The 19,649-nt window shown below is 42.0% G+C and overlaps 2 protein-coding genes across 3 annotated transcripts; one reads left to right on the top strand and one right to left on the bottom strand.

Moving 5' to 3' along the window:
- Positions 1–28: 28 nt before the first annotated feature.
- LOC125882725 (uncharacterized) lies at positions 29–15,282 on the bottom strand. The gene is made up of 10 exons (XM_049566571.1): positions 15,261–15,282; positions 13,181–13,357; positions 12,194–12,261; positions 10,343–10,458; positions 7,315–7,422; positions 7,133–7,189; positions 6,884–7,042; positions 6,596–6,755; positions 6,118–6,218; positions 29–3,871 (listed from the first exon to the last, which is right to left on the bottom strand). Exons 4-10 carry the CDS (start codon positions 10,349–10,351, stop codon positions 3,707–3,709), a joined length of 759 nt encoding a protein of 252 aa, XP_049422528.1. The 5' UTR covers positions 10,352–10,458; positions 12,194–12,261; positions 13,181–13,357; positions 15,261–15,282; the 3' UTR covers positions 29–3,706.
- On the top strand, positions 11,983–18,640 carry asb15b (ankyrin repeat and SOCS box containing 15b). 2 transcript variants are annotated; one of them, XM_049566568.1, is made up of 14 exons: positions 11,983–12,115; positions 12,395–12,503; positions 12,719–12,771; positions 12,941–13,072; positions 13,203–13,367; positions 15,102–15,208; positions 15,308–15,446; positions 15,539–15,710; positions 16,129–16,289; positions 16,588–16,732; positions 17,241–17,396; positions 17,504–17,606; positions 17,909–18,062; positions 18,166–18,640. In XM_049566568.1, exons 2-14 carry the CDS (start codon positions 12,397–12,399, stop codon positions 18,315–18,317), a joined length of 1,746 nt encoding a protein of 581 aa, XP_049422525.1. In that variant the 5' UTR covers positions 11,983–12,115; positions 12,395–12,396; the 3' UTR covers positions 18,318–18,640. The 2 variants fall into 2 exon arrangements, with proteins under 2 accessions (XP_049422525.1, XP_049422526.1); XM_049566569.1 differs by lacking the exon at positions 17,504–17,606 and having other exon boundaries at positions 18,166–18,305.
- Positions 18,641–19,649: the final 1,009 nt, after the last annotated feature.

Raw genomic sequence — 19,649 nt, 5'->3', positions numbered from 1 at the left:
TATGATGGTTATAACTTAGTTTATGTTTTTTAATACATTTATTGTCATATTTTTGTGCTTACATTTATTCTACTAGTTTTAGTTATACTACTAGTTATTGTTCTACTCTAAATTTAGTTTAATAGTGAAACTGTAAATGTCAAATTAAAATATTAAAGGGGAGCTACGCCCATTTTGAAAAATCATACATGTTATTCCTATTATCTAAGACAGCCCAAACATGAACAATTCTCACCCAAAACCAGACACTGGAGAGCTGAAACTCAAACTCGTGATGTCATTGGGTATAAAGTCTGGAGCTGCCCCATAGACTAATAAGGAAAGCTGTTATAGAGACACTGAGAGCTCCCAGGGTGATGTTCTGAGTATATGGGTACATTTTCCATTTCAGAGATGAGAACCCTTCAATAGCATAAAGTTATTTGGGTATCAAAAAGAAAACAAACACTATGGGTCCATGGCAAGGTCCCATTCATTGTCTATAAACCGAATCACAGTGTTTGTTTTAACAGTAACTTCCGGGTAGAAAATCCTTGTGTCATGCAGATAAAATCAGTGCTGAGCAATTGGTTTGTTTTTAGCCACCTAAAAAGGCCCACCATAAAAAAACTAATATCAGTTTAGGTGTATTTTCACCGCTATACTTTGCTGTCAGACAGTGTTTTCCAATGAGGAATTAAAGCTGTTTCATCAAACTCACCTTACTCCATTGACAAAAACAGTCATTTAGCTCAGCACTGAGTTGCTGGTCTACCACGGCCTTGATTGGTTAGTTTGTATAGGAAAATGGAGCAAATATTGAAATATAGGGTACACCTTAGGTGGCTAAAATATGTGTTGTTGCAGCCCACTCCACAGCAGTGCATTGTTAAGAAATGTCAGATAGCAGCTCCAGACTTTAAACCACGTGACATCACAAGCTTGAGACTAACACCTCTTGTTTGTGGCTTTAAGAGGGTTCACTTTTATTGATCAAGCTTTCCTTGACCATGGAAATAACATATTCTCAATTTGGGTATTTTCCCCTGTGACAGAGTTACAATATAACAAGATCCAGCTCAAAAGCATTGCTTTTTCTGTTGCATAACAAACAGTTTTATTATTACAACTTGAATCACCAGAACATCTCATTGATGCTATTGTTATCTGTGCAATCAGTAACCATGGCAATGAAAAAAAAAATCATCATGAATCATCTTTGAAATTACATCAAAGGTCAGGGAGGCCTGAGTAGACCTTACAATGTTCTGCATGAATGTATGATCTCTGTATGAATAAGTCCAAATGTGTCACTTCAAAAATCCAGAGTGGAGGCCTTTCATCAAGCCCCTTGTTGCCTGTGTTATGTCACTTACTACATTACTTACTTACTTACAGTGTTTTTGAAGCAGTATTGTGTTCTGTTATTTTATTCTTTAAATAAAAAGGACTTGAAGGAAGCATCCAGTCTTGGCGTTTCGTCATTTTTCCAACAACAATAAGATGTATCAATATATTGTCACAGAACATACATATAATATCGACAACATGATTTCGCTCATGGGCCATTTGCAGGGGCGAGACAAAGCAATGTCAACATTTCATAAAGAACTACAAATATAAAATGCCTTGCGCGAGAAAGCTGCTCTCAGTGATTGGTCAGAATTTCCATGTGGGAAAAATCCAGGAAGTAAACAAAATGTTGAAGAAGAGTACACTTGCAAGATAAATGTGAGACTTTCTAATGTCACAATGGAGGGACAACTATGCAGGTTGATTTTAGCGCTGCTCATCGTGGACTATATTGCTGTCATTGTTCATTTTAGTCAAACCATACAGTTTGAAAACGAGGCGCGGCTCCAACTAGAAAACAATGTTTTGATGCATTGGATGTGCTGAATGTGCATGTTAAGGTCAGGACACGTTCTCACCACAAACAAACCTCACCAGAGTTCGTTTGTAACCGGACCGAGACCACCTCTTCAAGAAGGTCTCGGTCCGGTTGTTTTGGTGCGTACCCAAGTGCTATGCCCAAACGAACCACACTTAGGGGGCAAACGAACTTGAGTCCGATTGAACCGAACCAAACAGGCCAGGTGTGAAAGCACCCTTAATTACTTTGAGAGTATAATGTGTGTTCTCATAATGTTTACAGTACTTTGTCTAACCCCAGTGCATGCATGACTTAAAATGTATCTATTTTTCATTTGCAATATTACAATAGTAGAAAAAGTTCATTACATTTTATAAGTGGTTTATCTCATAACAAAATAACTTAAATATCTCACATACGATACAAATACACAATTTCACAAAAATACAAAAATGAAAATTATTTAAAAAAAAACTGGTCACAAGACAAACAGTAAAACATCAAAATTGTAGCACTTGTCTACAAAGTGAAAATATTTTAATAAAGGTGTATCGTCCCATATTTCATTGATGCGTTGTGGAAGTAAATCATTCGAATACCAAAAACTGTTATTGAAATACTGACCATCCTCTGTAGATGAGGCTACATAGCCTGCGGTCTGGAAAGATTCTTCGCCTGTTGATTCATAGGGATCTGCCGACATCAGTCGTGTTTGTAACTGGCATTTCCTCCAGCCTACGGCCAGTTCTTTTGTGGCGAGAACAAGCCTTCCTTATGCTTCTCACTGAGCTCATCCGTCCATCCATCTATCTATCCCTATCTCCCTCACTTTCCCTCGTCCTGCCTGTCCTGTCTCTCGCTCCCTCGCTCTGACACATACAGCACAAGAGCGCTCACACTCGGAGAGTCATGTTCTCATGACTGAACATGATTGACTCAGTGAATAAGGCATTAAAAACACACTCACTGTGGCTAAGCAGCAGCTATAGATCACTGGGCAACAGCTTTGAAATACAATGAGGGGATTCAAAGTGCCTCTGGCGATGGCTATCTGCCATCTGGTCAGATCTTTGATACACAAAGTAGGACGCTTGTTGAAGCGCCTGGCGTGTTGTTTGTGACTAGCAGGTTTGCAATTTGTGACAGATCACAGATCAGAATAACGTCAACAACAAGTAAAAGAGAAGCTGCAGTAGATGCACTTGCACAATACTTCTGATGCATTACCAAAAGGAAGTGGTGATAGGAATGTACTTCTTTGCATATGTGCATTTCAGTGGATGTCAGAATATAAGACCAGCAGTGAAAGGACAGTCTCTGTAAACACCAGGACACAGCCGACAGATTGATGAAAAGGTCCATCGCAGAATAAAATGACATTTTCCTGTGAGATCATTTTGATTCGAGGCTCCAGCGATACGTTTGATCGCATAGCAACACCCTGAATGGCAACAGTTCAGAGTGGCAGGAAAGAAAAAGAAAACTCAACTCAGTCTGCTCAGAGAGGGCTGGCCAAGTGCTGTTAAACACTGGCCAAGACGAGACAATTAATGTACTTCACCAGCCATTTTGGCACATAACCAGCCATTGTGTAGTGAGTTCCTCCTCTGGATCCAAAAAAGCCTCTTTGGATGGTTAAGTGCTAGACGTGCCTGGGGAATTTTGTGACACACCTGCCTTCACAGCAGGTGAGTTTTCTCTCGTAGCTCGGGTCCGTGCACTCAGATGAGTGAAAGCAGAGGAAGAGTGTCAGACAACACTCGTTTATCCAGCAGCCTCTGGCCACTAACAGAACAACCTGGAGAGTGCGTTGTTAAACTGCGGTCCACATTTCCCTTTTCTATTAATCGCGCCTCATCCGCTCTCATGCTCAGGGATCGCCTCCCCCACCGGCTGAGTGTCAGCAGCGTGGGCGAGTGTTTGGAGTGGGATGGAGACAGACACAGTTGGGATCATGTCAGAAGGTGCCATTTGACTATTTTCAGTGTTGCACGCTGGTAAAAGCCTCCTAGACTTGACCTAAAAATAAAAATGAGAAGACAGAAAGTTACAATCTGAACAGTGTTCAGTCTTATATCCTGTTTTCTATGATGAACAAAGGCAGTTAATAAATCTCCAAAGCGGAAATCATTACATAGGTAATAACAGCCTCAAAGTACTGCTGAATATTTGATGAGCACTTGTTAACTTTACAAGAATTGCCTTCCTGGAAGTGGTCAGGAAAATGAAGGCACATTATCATGGAGGCTTTGACCCACAGAAACCAGAAGGCACAAGAGACCGTGTAGCTGATGGAACATTTACTATCAAGGATGGTATTTTTAGATGGGGGCACTTAGGTTTTTACAATATTACAAAACCCAAGAGAACCACTACAATTTCAAATATATGCGATCTATAACATACAGTACACCCACGATATCATCTTCTCTGAATAACTAATTGTGAAATGGCTCCCAGCTGAATTTTTCATTCATGAAGAGCCGGAAGGCCGTGCTTAAAGTCTTAGAAATTGCAATAAGTGCTCATTGTGGTGCGCCTTTTGAGTTTGACATTATTGCCCTTTTAAACATACACCCAATTATCTGCATGAATAGTGTCATAACTATGTTCCAATATACTCAATAAAGAAGCAAAAAAGGAGCTTTTACAATGGCAGGAAAGCTGTATGAAAAAAATCTGTCTTTCAGCAAGAGTTTACAGTAATGCTAACAGCTTTGAGCGCTAACATCAGCACACTAACAATGACACTGCTAACAGGCTGTTTGGCAGGTAGCCTATGTTTGTCCTAGCATATTCTAATTAGCTTGATAAACTAAAGTATAGAGAACGTCAAGGCACGTCATGCAGTGTAGGTTGCAAAGTTGCGTTTCCTAGAATAGCGAAGGCATGACCCACCCTACTCTCCCTCTGATTGGCTAGTACTTGTTGCCTTCATTGGTTGGATTTGTTTAGTTTAGAATAAAGACCTTCACACACTGAAATTGTCAAATGTCTAAAAATGTATACGATCTAACATTCAACTTTCGTCCGTCATAAAAATGTTCGGAACAGATTAGATTGTCTGCGTTTTTCGCACTCTTCAGAAGCTTTTAGAGACGTTTGACTAAGAATCTGTGAAGAAAATGTGGCGGTGGGACACATCCTCAACATGACAGAGGAACAGGGCGCACAGAATCATTTAATGACTCGGATAGCTCACGTTCAGCAGGTCACATGGTAATATTCGATTGATGATGATGAAGAGGAGGAGGATGTGGACCACACATAGAATGTGGAGGACAGTTCCGCCCCTTCATGTAGCTGCGGTGCCAAATGGAAGACATGGGAAGAATGGTGACAGCCAGATAGGTAACTCCAGTGGAGAGAGGCAAAGGAGGAAATGTGTCCTTTCATTTTGTCACGTACTGCGAATTTTCACAACTAATAGAACAATAAAAAACATCGGAATCAGTGTGCAAGGTTTCTGTGCGTTACATTTTTTTTTCCCGATGGACTCAGTTTGTAAAGGCTTTACGAATGTCAGGGTAAGCCAATCAGATGCAGAGTTAGGTAGAGTAGGGCGCGTCATGCCTAGAAAAGGTAAATATGCGTGAAGGACGGGGGCGCTATCTTGTGAGGTATGTGCTCTGGTAACTTTGTTGTGTATGCACCAAAGTTTGCAATGCAGTCCTATCAGCCTGGTATTAACATGCATCTTGGGTGATCAGTTCACAAGTGGACAGCGCTAGATACAAGCGTAAACAGCCACCAAGACGCACTGTGATCCAATCGGTCAAACCGCTTGGCGAGGTGGCCACATATCTTTTGTAGTTGGACGAAGATTTGCCTGACCGTCCATCATTTTGCCCTGTGGAAGAAGACACGTTGGATTCGGTTGACAGGCTGACGTTACGACCACTAAAGTGACTAGCGAGCATACCAGTACGCAACTAGAGTGTGGACATAATACCTGCAGGCTCTTTGACGTTCTAGCCTAAGTGTCATAGGCACTTAAGAAATCTGAATACAAGCGGTCAGCTGGAGACACGTGATAGAAACAGTTGTGAATGGCGATGTGTCTCAGCTGTCCACTTGTGTTCAGATCACCGAAACACACGTTAACACCAGGTATAAACAGGCTGTGTGTTGTTTATCCTGATAAATATATAACCATTCAGCCAGGTAAGTGATCATGTTACAGATATGTCTTATAATTTCCTGTGTATGTATCTTCCTATAGATTATCTAAAAAAAAATTTCACTGAGCCGGTCCAGTTACTTACCAGCCACACTACGATAATAACACAAGCTGTGAAGGGGATGAGAGCCAGAAGCAAGGGAGCTCTCTTCGACCAGCTGTACTCACGACCCTCCTCTTGACCTTCTGGAAGAAGGAAATATTATTGGAAATAAAACCACAGTTACGCCTTAGAAATCTGATAGTGGGTACACCAATCCTCTTGATGTTTATTTATGGAACTAGTAGAGAGGATTCTGGTGAATGTGTCACTCAGAAATACTCACTTTGGCTCCCTATTGGGACGTCAAGGCATTAGGCGTTTACAAGTACTGTCTGTATGATTCTTGCTTTTAATGCTCATATAATTCCTTCAATTACCCGTATTGGCTGTGCGTTCAAGGTTACATATCTGGTTCCTAACCCCAGCTGTGTGTCCTTGACCCCAAATCAATATCTGCCCACTAATAGGCCACTAAGCTGCTTTAGTTGTTGAGGCATCTATTAAAAATTAATGATTGTACCTGGTGTTTGATGTGGATTAAGGCATGGTGGTGGCTTGCACGAGAAGCCGGATGTTCCTTGAGAGGCGGCGTGTAAGACGTCTTTGATGTAGTCAAAGTAAACTCCGGACATTAAGCTTTCTTCCTGATAGTGACACTGGAAGACTTGCATCGCCGTTTCCTGGGGGATCAGACAACAAGCAATCCCGAAATAACTCAATCATGCAATTAAATGTGCAAAACAGTCCCAGAATGTTCCAAAATATTACACGCTCGATCCTAAGACTGAGCTGCATCGTGATTATTTACCAGTTCCTCATGGTCAAAGGTGAAGCGAAGACTCTTCAGCATCGCAATGAAGACAAGTATGTTTTCTTTGTTGGAGGAGATGGCACCAAACATGTTGGCAAGCTTCCGCAGACTTTGCTCCAAAGGATAGATATTCAACACCACCCAGCACGTGCCAGCCTGGAGACGTACATACCAAAGAAATGTTCATCCTTTGCTCGATATTAGATTTGTCTCACATAATATCTGCCTTTACATCTTCATACGTACCACTTCTTTGGGAATGTAACTAACGGGAATCTCATAATCAGAGGGGATATTCTGCTTCTGTAATGCAGATAATAACAGAGAAAGGATTTAGCAAGATACCATCAGTGATACAAGATCTCATAGGGACAGTTTCTTTACATGAATGTGATACATGTCAAGCCTGTAGCACCCAGACATCTCACCAATAATGACAGCTTGCTCACATCATCAGTTATCGGCGTCCCAAATTTTCCAGAGCAGAGATTCAAATTTGTGAACAGACTCAAGAGGAGACAAGGTGCTTTCAAGATCTAAGGGACAGAAAAAAACAAGTAAAACACACAAACACGACACAGTAAATTTGTCTGAGGATGCTTTGTTGCATTTTAGCACCACCCTAATTTACATTAATCCAGTAACACATTTACACCTAGAAACTGACCCGTGAAACCACACTTTACGCCCACAGTGCCGTGCTCAGTAGTACCAGGATCAAATCTTTGTATAAGAAGCACAATCGCTTTCTCCACCCACATTTTCGGATCAAAAATGTGAATCAAACATCTTAAAGATGAATTCTCGAGTCTCCTCTTTGACGCTTGTTATATTGAACACAAAACAGTACACACATACACACACGCCTCTTGAATGCAGTAATAAAATGCTATATATTATATATGTTTCAAAAAGACGGTCCAATTTTATGTAGTGCTTTTTTAAAGTAAAACAACTTCGTCATATTAGTTTGGTATTATATACAATTTCCTCCAGTTTTTATCCAAAGCAGAGCTGCAACCATTGGTTGATTATTTGATTAGTCCAACGACAGAAAATTACAACCATAGTGAAAATCTAACTTTCGTTTTTGGTCATCGTAAAGCAGCATCTCAAATGTTAAATCCAAATTACCACTCAAGAAAACAATGAACAGAACTGTTAGTCACAGCCCTAACCAGGGGCGAAGGTTTCGTTTCAACATTTTGGGGGGACACACATGAAATGGGGTGTTTGGAAAATCTGAAGTATCAAAAGCTTCCTGCATTCTGGTGATTTTTATGCACCAGTTTGTGCATTAATTTGTGTTGTAAATGTCCTTAATTTGCTACTTTTATGTTGTTTTTGGGGAATGTGGGTGGGACGACTAATGCACATGCTCTAGATATTAAGGGAGGATGTGTTCCCTGCACCTATGGCCCTAACTGGCACTCCAAATTAATTTCAAAGTGGATGCATTTTACCCCATAGTCATAATTAAAAAAAAAACAAACCCACACACACTTCAGCGCATTGCAACACAGGACCAATTTCCCCAGAGGTGATAAGTAGCTGCAATGACCCCTTGCAGAGTTAAGGTTTTAAATGCAAAACATGTGAGGAGCTCAAAGCTGCCTGGGTCACAGGCAGGGATGTGGTTTGCCTCATAGAAATCTTTTTTCTCGTAAAAACATGTTGCAGCAGCACGAGGGAGTGTGCGCAGATGATGAACACTCAATATGTGTCCATGTGCCCCTTTCACCTCGCTCCCCCTTTTACAAGAGCGTAGAACCAGCAAGGATGCGGAGCACTTACAGAAGACCTTTTAACACATTAAAATACCCTTAATGCAACAGTGATGTCACTTCCTAATTGTGCATACTTTTTTTTGTAGACTAAACTCAATTTCAAATACTATAGGACTATTATTTAATTGTGGTATTTATAATTTTAGTTAACAATTTGTGCACTTTTTTTTTTACAATTAAAAATGAATGACAGTCTCCACAAATTAAAATTCATTTAAAAGTAGAGTGGAAACACATTTAGATCCTTTGTCATTTTGTTACATCTGATGTCACACAATTACATTTCATTGCAAGAATAAAGCTAAAAAGGCACAAAGAATATGCAAACAAAAATGTGATAATGCTTCACTCTTAATACAAATATTCTGCTATTTAACAAGCAAAACACAAGTGAGAATTTGCTGCCTCAGTGAATTAATCTTCCCTCTGTTACAACACACAGCTACAGTGAGGAACAGAAAGAAATTAAAAACCTGCTACTTACTGTCTTCCTCATATGGAGCAAGAATCCGTGGCTGCTCAAATCCGGTGCATGAAATCAAGTGTTTTCAGTTCAAAGACAGAGCTCATTGTGTGTATGTGTGTGATGTCCGAGCGTGTAGTGAAACTTGAAGAGGGGCTGGCAGACTGCTTTCCCTCCAGACAGATTGGTGGTGAAGTCTTTTTGACGCGGTGGAGAGGCCGCCTACAGGCTGAGTCACTGTGTCACACACTGACGCTGTCTGAGACTTTTTCCATAAACTCCCACGGATCAATTTGTTCGTCAGGAGAAAGTGGGCGCTTGTTCTCTAGAGGGAATATTTCGCTTAGAATATGTCAAGGTTATTCCCCAAGCTGTTGTTTAGAAAGTGAAAAAAAGATAAGAGGTCTTTGTTACTGTTAGAAAGCTTGTCAGGGCCACAGTGAGAGTGGCTCATTTTCAGTCATGATCTTTGTTTAATTATTTTAGCATTTTTTATTATTAAAATCTATTTATATGTATTGTTTTTCATCATGTCCAAGCTTATTCACTCAAATACACTTTTGCTGTTATTGATTTGCTTGAATGAGTGTGCAGATGTTTGCATAATATTCTTACGACATACTGAGGAAGTAAAAGCCCATATCCTTTATTGATTTTCATAATCAAATCAATACCAGACACAAAGGAGAACATTCAGGATAAAAAGTGTGATGTGTTAGACATTTTTGTTAACATCAATAGCAAGAATAGTTTGAGGAAGGGATCTGGAAGATAAATGGCTTCAAATTTGTGGCAACTCTTGAACAGCGTTGAGAGATTTGAGGATGGGACTGATAAAGTTTGGACCCTGAGTAGGTTACACAGACTTTGTTTAAAGGATTCTCCAATTTAGTGCAAGTACAGAAGAGTAAAGGACGCTCCAACACATGAGCTGTAGTCATGGAATATTCTGCTTCAATACTGGAGATAATGACGGATAAAGAATTTTGTATGATACTTGAGTGTGATACCTGTCAAGCCTGTAGTGACTCAGAAATCTCACCAATGATGACAGCTTGCTCACATCATCAGTGACAGGAAACGAGGTGCTTTCAAGATCTAAAGGAGAGGAAAAAACGAGTAAAACATACAAATATGATTCAGTGAATTTATACTACATACAGTAGGAGGCCCTGGGGCAGACCCAGAACACGCTGGAGGGATTACATATCTCATCTGGCCTGGGAACGCCTCGGGGTCCCCCGGGAGGAGCTGGAAAGCGTTGCTGGGGAGAGGGACGTCTGGGGTGCTTTGCTTGGCCTGCTGCCCCTGCGATCTTGCCCCTGATAAGCGGATGAAAATGGAAAGATTGATGTGGATGGATGGACAGTTAACACCATGCAGCTTAAAGCATTGTTTAACTGCTTTTTGTCCGTGGATTTTTTATTGCGTTTTAGCACCACACACTAACACATCTACACCTGGAAGCTGATCTGGGAGACCACACTTTACACCCATAGTGCCCAGCAGTCTGGAGTTTGGACCGTGAGTTGGTTACATGGCCTTTGTTTGAAGGATTCTACAATTATTGGAAGTTTAGAAGGGTAAGGGACGCTCCCTGTGGAGGAATGGACCCAGACAGTAATAGCGAAGGACTAGAAAGCACCTGGAACACCTGCTTTTCAGAATTCAGGTAACAGAAATGGGAAAGGTTGCTGTGTTTGAAATGATGTCATGTAGGAATTGTAACAGGGCAGAAAAGTGTTAGCTTTAGCGGGGAAGGTGTATTGCTTTATAAAGTGCACACGAGTAAGGGTAAGGTGAAAGCACTTGAATCACAAGTACTGTCAAGTGGATTTTATGTTTTTACTTTCTTAAAAGTCCTCATCTGTATATATAAATTATCAAATTACTATGATATCTCAATATATCTTAGTGTGTCAAGAATGCCTTTAGGGATTTTTTTTTTTCAAATTTGGCACAACTGTCCACTTGGATTCAAGGATGAGCTGAGTATATTTTGGTGGTCAAAGGCCAAAGGTCAAGGTCACCATGACCCCGCATCTGTCTCGCTCTTGTGAACGGGATACCTCAAGAACATCTTCAGGGAATGTCTTCAAATTTGGCACAAACATCCACTTGGACTCATCGATGGACTGATTAGAATTTGGTCATCAAAGGTCAAGGTCGCTGTGACCTCGCAAAACATGTTTTTGGTCATAACTCAGAAATTCATCCACTTCTTATCACAAAATCTCACACGAAATGTCTAATAGAATAAAAGTGATGATATTTTATATCCAAAAGGTCAAAGGTTAACTTCAGTATGGCATCATAATGTTCTGCAAAACACTTTTCTGGCTATTATTCAACATTTTAAGAACAGAAGGGGAGACATTTGGTCAGATGCTGAATTGGTGACACTGATCTTGTGTCCACGTTGAAACTGTGCTGATTGTATATATGTTCTGTGCCGGGTTGAAGATGCGTGTGAAGCAGCCATGTTTTCACAGACATGGATGTAAACTGTAACCACAACTTGAATTTCTTTTGATGAAGCAACATTATTGATGTATTCAACTGCTGTTTATCGCTCATGTTCTGGGAGTTACACCTGGTGGGGAGGGAGGAGGGGGTAGGATTTAAGTTGTATTTGTATACTGGATTTTTTTTTTTTTTTGCAGACTGAAAAAAAAAATTGCAAGCCATAAAAATACCAATAGTAATAATATTGTGTCCATGTATTGCTGTGCAAGTAAAGTGTGACTATAACATGTGACCAAATGACCTGACTGGAATGAAGTCACAGTGTGGCAATCATGGAAAGGAGTACTTTGTACACAGGAGTTGGAAGTGAAAATGCAACAGGCACTCTGAGCTGAGTCAGGTCGTCTAGAGCAGGTCACATCTAAATATAACCCAGACAGCTTCGGACCCCGCTAAACAAAAACACACAGGCTGCAAGCTGGAGTGCTCCAGGGCGCACGTTCAGACCAACAGGTGAGACGGATTGTTACGACTAACATAGAAAATGCAACCTGTGGCGTTATCTCAAATGTGACAGACTAATGTACTCACATGTGACACCATTTGAAGCCGGGGTGACACCGTGCCAGCAGTCCTGTGCTGATAAACAAGTTGCATGCCTGCAGCCGTGGACAAAGCAGAAACACACACAGATGTGACTTCAACATGTTATAAGTTGCCAGCAAGTCATTTGACTTTTGTGAAAACCTTTTATTTTTATTACAATTATTCTCATTGTGTCCTCTGATATAGAAATGGATGACTTTGATCAGGAGGGCATAAATGAGGAACTTATCAAGTTTGCCATTCGAGAGAGCATTCAAGATGGCAACAAGCTGCCATGTTTGATACAAACAAACAGGTGAGAGAGTCCAAAATGTCTGTATGTCCAACGTGCTTTCACTAAAAGGGTTACAGGTGGTGCTAACTGTCAAAAGGGCATTTTGGGGTTGTAAACAAACTGCAGAAAAGATGGGTAGTTTCTGAATTCATAGGAAATCCTGACTCAAATCATCAGTCATAGAGTTTCTAGAGCAAAATCTTTCAGTGACCTGCTCTTCTCCTTTGGCTCAATAGGAAGGAATCAAACAGTGACAACTTTATGAAGATAATGGCAGCCATTCACAAAGGTAGACTTCCTGTTTAACTCTGTCTATCATTGTTGTGACACATGACTAAAGCGATTTCATAGAGGCACCTAAAAATAAACACAAAGGTTTTTGGGTTCGTGTCTGAGTGCATGGGTATTACAGATGTTTCCCTCTGTGTCCTGCATGGGTCTTGGTTGTGTCTTCCCAGGTGATGTGCACGCACTGCAGGAGCTGTCGGGTTGCGTGTCTGCCTTCAGAGAGACCGACAGCAGGGGCTGGCTGCCTCTGCACGCAGCAGCTGTGCAGCCACAGCGAGAGACCCTGTATGTGGTGCTGCAGGGTGAGAGCTCAGTGCAACACAGCGGGGCGTAAAGTCTAAACCAAAGAGCATCTAGCATCTGAAACTATTTACGGAAGTAGAGTGTGTGTATTTCCAACTGTATCATACCGTTTGTTGTTCTCGTGGGCAGTGTCCACATCAACAGACCTGACCCTGGAGGAGTGGACAGATGACGGGGACACGGCTCTGACTCTGGCAGCGGAGGCCGGCCTGGTGGAAAATGTCAAGATGCTGCTGCAGCACGGAGCGTCGCCACACAACACCAACAGCAGGAATGAGTCTCCTCTGCTGATTGGTAACACACACACACACACACACACACACACACACACACACACATACATACACACAGAGTCTCAAGATGATGCAAACAACTCACTCAGTCGCCCACTTATCCCCTATTGACAGCATATTCCAAAACAGGTTTATTAGTACATCACCACCTTTACAGTTTGGCTTTATACTGGTGGATCTCCCAGCTGACACTGGGCAAGAGGCAGGGTACACCCTGGACAGGTCACCAGACTATCACAGGGCTGACACATAGAGACAGACAACCATTCACGCTCACATTCACACCTACAGACAATGTAGAGTCACCAATTAACCTGCACGTCTTTGGACTGTGGGAGGAAGCTGGAGTACCTGGAGAAAACCCACGCTGACACGGAGAGAACATGCAAACTCCGCACAGAAGGGCTCCCCCACCCTGGGTTCGAACCAGGAACCCTCTTGCTCGCTATGGTTAACATGTGGTCAAGTTTAGGCACAAAAACCACTTGGTTAGGGTTAGAAAAGATCATGTTTTGGCTTAAAGTACCCGGTTTTGGTGGCACAGTTCCAGTTGAAAACGCAGTGATGACTTGGCAACACGGCAATGGTTCACTAAAAAATACCCACATTTGGTGGCTAAAAAGCCGATTGCTGGTCTTCAACAGTGGTCATCATCCGCCATCCCTTCTACCTCCTATTGACAAAGTCAGCTTATAAACTACGTCTGTGGTTTTCAAACTTTTTGTGCCTAAGCACACCAAAGGGCAAGCCAAAATCTTAAGGCACACCTGTATATATATATATATATATATCTGTGCACAATAGCTTCTATAACATGTGTTATCAATCTTATTACAACATAAGACAATAAAAATAAGACAGGGAGCTTTTGTGATACTGTGTAGAGACAGTTATTTTTTTCAATTTTCTTTCGGTGGTAGGTCGTCTTCACTGGTGCTTTGTTGTAATTTGCTCCGTACAATAAAGCGATCCATTGTCCCACTCATGGCTTTCATCCCTTGCACTGGCTGCCAGTCAGGGCTTTTGATGTGTCACGCACTTATAATTCCCAAGCGTGAACCACGACAAATAGGTTCCCCACAAGGGGGAAAATTAAACTGAATTACATTTTTTAGCTAGTTTGCCTCTTTATTAGGAAGTGTGTGTGCACAACATGTCAATACAGTCGATCAAAAAATCATTCATAACTTTTTGTATAGGCCCAGTGGAATATTGCAATAATAATGTGTGGTTATCACAAAATCTGGCGTGATACTTAGGCGAGATGGACAATTGCTCAAGACCAATAAATACCAAAAGTTTAGGACAAGTCCAGCTGTGTTTGTAGCAACCAAACCAGATATTTTAAGCCAAAACATGATCTTCTCCTCACCCTAACCAAGTGGTTTTTGTGCCTAAACCTAACCACACCTTAACCACAGCGTCTTCACAACATAAAATTGAAACATGAAGGAAAGTTTCAATATATCTGCGACATATTAAATGTCCAAACGTAACATATCTGTAGTTTGCAGAAACATACAATGCCAATACTTATTCTGGCGATTGGGTTTTCATGGTACGACTGCCTGCGTTAGCATTTAGCTCAAAGCATTGCTGTTCCAAAATGCAGCCTCACAGAGCTGCTAGCATGACATCAGTTAATGTTATTTATTCAATATGAACTCTATGAATAATAAATACTGCTTTGCAATGGCTTTTTACTGCATTACCTTGTATTTTCTACATTTTATAGCAGTGAGACAGAAATCATATGACATGGTTTTCACGCTTGTCATGGGTGGGGCCTTTGTGGAGCAGGTGTGTCTCACTAAGTGGACGGCGACCCATGAAGCTGCAAAGGTGAACAGCGCTGCATGATACTCGCTATAGCACAATAGAATCTTCTACTTACTTCCTCTCTACCACCTTTATGGACTTGCCTTCTATCTCTTGCACCAGGTGGGTTGTCCAGCTATTATGATGCTGCTGCTTCGACATGGAGCTAAAGTAACTGCCAGAGACGGGCACGGGGTGACTCCTCTGGGGATCGCAGCTGAATATGGCAACGCTGAAGCTTTGGAAATTCTCATACAGCATGGTAAAACACCAACAATACTATGTAATGTTTTACATCTGTCATGTTTTTCTCACTCTTCAGACCTTGTTGTGTTTGTCCCTGTGCTCCACTAGGTGGGGATGTGAATGCCCAGGCCAGCAATGGAGACACAGTCCTGTATGATGCATCTGGTTCTGGAAACCTGGATTGTGTCGAGCTGCTCCTGCAGCACGGAGCCAACCCCAATGTTGCCAGCTACGCCTTCCAGCTTCCCATCCACAGAGCTGCATATGAGGGACACATACTGTGAGCTGACCTTCTTAAAAAAAAAAGGGCACCCAATCATCTGGAAGCACTAGATATGGCAGTATTCTCATGAGAATGCATCTGAGTTTTGACAGATAATCCAGTTTCAGACGGCGAGAAATTACTAGAGACAAATTAACATTCTTGTCCTCCTACTGTGCAGCCAAATTGATCAAACTGTAACATGTCTCTCTCTGCACCTCACAGCTCTGCAGTGTTTTCACTGTCATCATCGCCACAAAGAGCCTTCTGTTTATCGCTGTTTATCAGTTCTGTCACTGAACGCCACTGTAGCTCGAGCCACAAGCTAATGAAAGTTTTGCTCTGTGTCCTGTTTTCTTCTTTTGCATTTGTTTTTCACTGTTTCTGTCCCTTACTCTGTTGCTGTTTGTCTCAATCCCGCCCCCTCTCTCTGCAGAGTCCTGAGGACTCTCATACCCATCACCACAAAGAGAGCTATCCGTCTCTCAGGCCAGGGCCCCGTCCACTCAGCGGCTGATGGGGGACAAGTCGAGTGTCTGGAGCTGCTTATCCAGAAAGGATATGATGTCAATGACTTGCTAGGCGCACACATCTCCGGTAGGACACAGCTGGGTGCTAAACTCCCTCTCAAACATGCTCAGAAACACAGAAAGGTTCAAATAAAGACAGCCTATTAGTCTAGTGTTAGATGCTAGACTGACCCCAATAGCCACAGCACTTCAAAATAAAAGCTCTGTGCCACAAATTCCCCATACTTAAAAATAAAGTGCCCACCAGTTGGGAACTACTGAGCTAAACCACATTTAAACAACTGGCACAGTCCTTCAAGTGTTGGAGAAAAGTCCTGTCTTAGTCTTTTAAACTGGCCCCTGATCGAATGTAAATCTTGTTGCAGATAACTACCAGGACCTCAGGAGGAGCCCTCTGTTCTTTGCTGTTTCCAATGGTGATGTGACCTGTGCTGAGATGTTGCTGGCAGCTGGGGCGAGCACTGAGCTGGACCCACTACGATGCATCCTGGTGGCTGTACGCGCTGAGAGGTGTGTGGCATACAGTACATGTGTGTGTATTCTCATACACGGCGGAGCCTATCCCAACTGACACTGGGCGAGAGGCAGTGTACACCCTGGACAGGTCACCAGACTATCACAGGGCTGACACATAGAGACAGACAACTATTCACACTCACATTCACACCTATGGCCAATATAGAGTCACCAATTAACCTGCATGTCTTTGGTGGGACTGTGGGAGGAAGCCGGAGTACTTGGAGAAAACTCACGCTGACACAGGGAGAACATGCAAACTCCACACAGAAGGGCTCCCCTGACCTGGGTTTGAACAAGGAACCCTCTTGCTGTGAATCGACAATGCTAACCACTGCACCACTATGCAAAAATGTCACTCAAATTACTGTACTGTACCATACATGTACTGAACAGTAAGAGTCACAAAAAGACCACAAAGAGATGCAAAGAGACACAAAATAACTACAAAAAGGGGCAAAACAACTGTGCCCAGCTTGTCTCATAGTCCGCCGTTTTCCAGGTATGAGCTGGTGCAGCTGTTGCTGTCCTACGGAGCAGAGGTGAACTGTTACTTCAGAGTTATCAGCAACACACTGTTTCCCACGGCCCTGCAATACTGCCTGAGGGACCCCGTCATGCTGCGGCTGCTGCTCAACAACGGATATCAAGCTTCCAGGTACGTCTACTGACTGTCAAAAGGGATTTTGAGTAAGACACATTTAAGCACTGAAATAATGAAGTGCTCATCTGTAAATTTCACCCCTGCAACACTGTCTGTGGCAGGTGTTTCCAATGTTGCCATGGTAACAGTGAAGAAATTGATAGTACCTGGGCTGACCTCCATAACCAAGCCTATCAGATTTATACTCAACCTGGCGCCATCACAGTAAGAGCCAATGCACCTACGTGTTCTCATCCCAACTCATCAGACAGTGTTGTTTTGTCACTGGACTTTCAGAGTATCAGAAAAGGTGCCTTTTTGTGTCAGTATGTGACGCCAAAATCACCCATGAAACAGCGATATTTGATGACCTGGGAATGAGAATGGGCTGAATTCGTGCAGACATATATATTGCAGTATAAAGAGTCACACAGAGTCAGTTCAATACGTAACCGATCAGCCAATCACTGAGCTAGTTAACCAAATATATTACAGTAATTCTCATCCCTGATTTTTTCCCCTTCCAGTTCTGTGAGTTTGTCTCGGTGTCATGGCTCACACATCTACTTGGCAGTCTTGTACGGATGCTCCTGGACTACGTCGGCCACGTCAGCATCTGTCCCGTCCTCAGAAACATCCTGGAGAAGAGGCCTGAGTGGGATGAGATTTCTGACATACTGAGTAAAACTTCAAATCCTTTATTTTGCATATCTTTTTTTAAAAAAATATGAAGTTAATCCTTAGGGATTAAGGAAGTAACTAGAGGTTGCTCGTGTGTTCCCAGGTAAGCCACGGTCTCTGCAGCACTTGTGTCGACTGGCGGTCAGAGGTTGCATGACCCTCAGGACGCTGAATGACCCAGTCGCCATGGCTGCTGTCCCTTATCCTCCAAGACTGAAGAGCTACCTGACATACAGAGAGTACAACATTAGTTAGTTCAACTTGTGTGTTAATGTGAAACATTAACAAAAAAGCACTTGTCATTCTTTAAAAATGAGCCAAATGGGAATATATATATTCTCTCCTTTTTGTATTTTATTTAAGTTTTATATGTAGAGCTATATACAGTATACAGTATGTAGAGGAGTGCCTTGTAGTGTGTCACTTTCTTTTATGTGAAACAAAAGAAGAAGAACACTTCCTTTCAAGCTTGGACAACTGAAAGGTCCCTTTTCTTTATGGAGCCTGATTATTTTGTATTGATGTAGCACTATAGTCTCCTTTTTCTAATAAATATTGGCACCTTTAGCTATGAAATCGATCTTAGTTCATTCCTGAACAGATCCAGTCTTTTATGCTTCGGATAAAAACTAACAATTCGGTGTTGCCCTGCTGCTGTCATTCTATTCACGTGCAGGAGAAATATCTCACAATTCTTAAATGCACTGCACACCCACACAGGTGTTTCCACTTCTCGCTAATTAGATCTCAGCTCAAGGAGAGGTTGGGCGCAGGATTCTATAACTGTAAACTATAAATATAACTATAAAGACCGATCAGAATAATTTAAGTGTGAGCTGTGCCACCCTAACGGGTGCAACAGAGTGTGAGAAACATCAATCGAGCAGTCCTGAGTAAAGGTCTAATCAGGCGGGTTAAGTGAAAACACCTGTCTGGGTGGACGACATTATTCTCACATTGTGATGGCTTTAGGTGTTCAAACTGTGTGTACTCAGTGAAGGGGTTTTAAAAAAGCAAAGTATTGTTGCTTAAATGTATTTCAGTCAGGAACACTTTAGTCACAGAAAACTTTATTTCCATTTGCAATATCATATTAGATGGTATGGCTCTGTTCTGGAGCCTCTGTCTTTCTGTCCTACGCAGAAAGCCTCTTCCATGCCCCTACATGGAAAGCATAAGGCGGAGAGAGCACACCTCTCTGCCCTTCCACGTGCAAATGAGGAAGTACTCTAAGGCCCCGATCACATAGAAAGCATTTTGCAGGTTCAGCTAGCCACTAGGCTAATATATACAATATAAAATGCCATCGGCTTGTGCTAATAACATTAGCATGTTGTATTTGTGGTGAAAACGTGCAGACAAGTGCTTTGTCTGTGAATGCTGTGAGTTATAGTGAAGCTGACATGTGTATTTGTGTTTCAAACTGTCTCTGTTAAGCCATGTTTTATATGTTTTGAATCAACTAAACTTTACAGCACTTCACAGAAACCCCACTGCCTACCAGTGTTTTGGTGGTGTAACTGCAGAGTCACACAAACACACCACTGCATTAGTATTAATGCTCACAACGGCGTAGGCCACGTGCAT

This window comes from Epinephelus fuscoguttatus, linkage group LG22 (assembly GCF_011397635.1).
Source record: "Epinephelus fuscoguttatus linkage group LG22, E.fuscoguttatus.final_Chr_v1".
NCBI classification, from domain to species: domain Eukaryota; kingdom Metazoa; phylum Chordata; class Actinopteri; order Perciformes; family Serranidae; genus Epinephelus; species Epinephelus fuscoguttatus.
Note: the sequence above shows the minus strand (reverse complement) of the source record. Positions and strands in the feature narration are given on the sequence as shown.

Excerpts from the sequence above, each read along its gene's own strand:
- LOC125882725 (XM_049566571.1), bottom strand. Across the intron at positions 7,190-7,314 it reads TGAGCAAGCTGTCATTATTG|AAGCAGAATATCCCCTCTGA; the intron begins GTGAGATGTCTG and ends TCTGCATTACAG. Across the intron at positions 6,756-6,883 it reads CCTTTGACCATGAGGAACTG|GAAACGGCGATGCAAGTCTT; the intron begins GTAAATAATCAC and ends CTGATCCCCCAG.
- asb15b (XM_049566568.1), top strand. The coding sequence starts at position 12,397 with ATGGATGACTTTGATCAGGAGGGCATAAATGAGGAACTTATCAAGTTT. Across the intron at positions 12,504-12,718 it reads TGTTTGATACAAACAAACAG|GAAGGAATCAAACAGTGACA; the intron begins GTGAGAGAGTCC and ends TTGGCTCAATAG. Across the intron at positions 13,073-13,202 it reads CCTGTATGTGGTGCTGCAGG|TGTCCACATCAACAGACCTG; the intron begins GTGAGAGCTCAG and ends TCTCGTGGGCAG.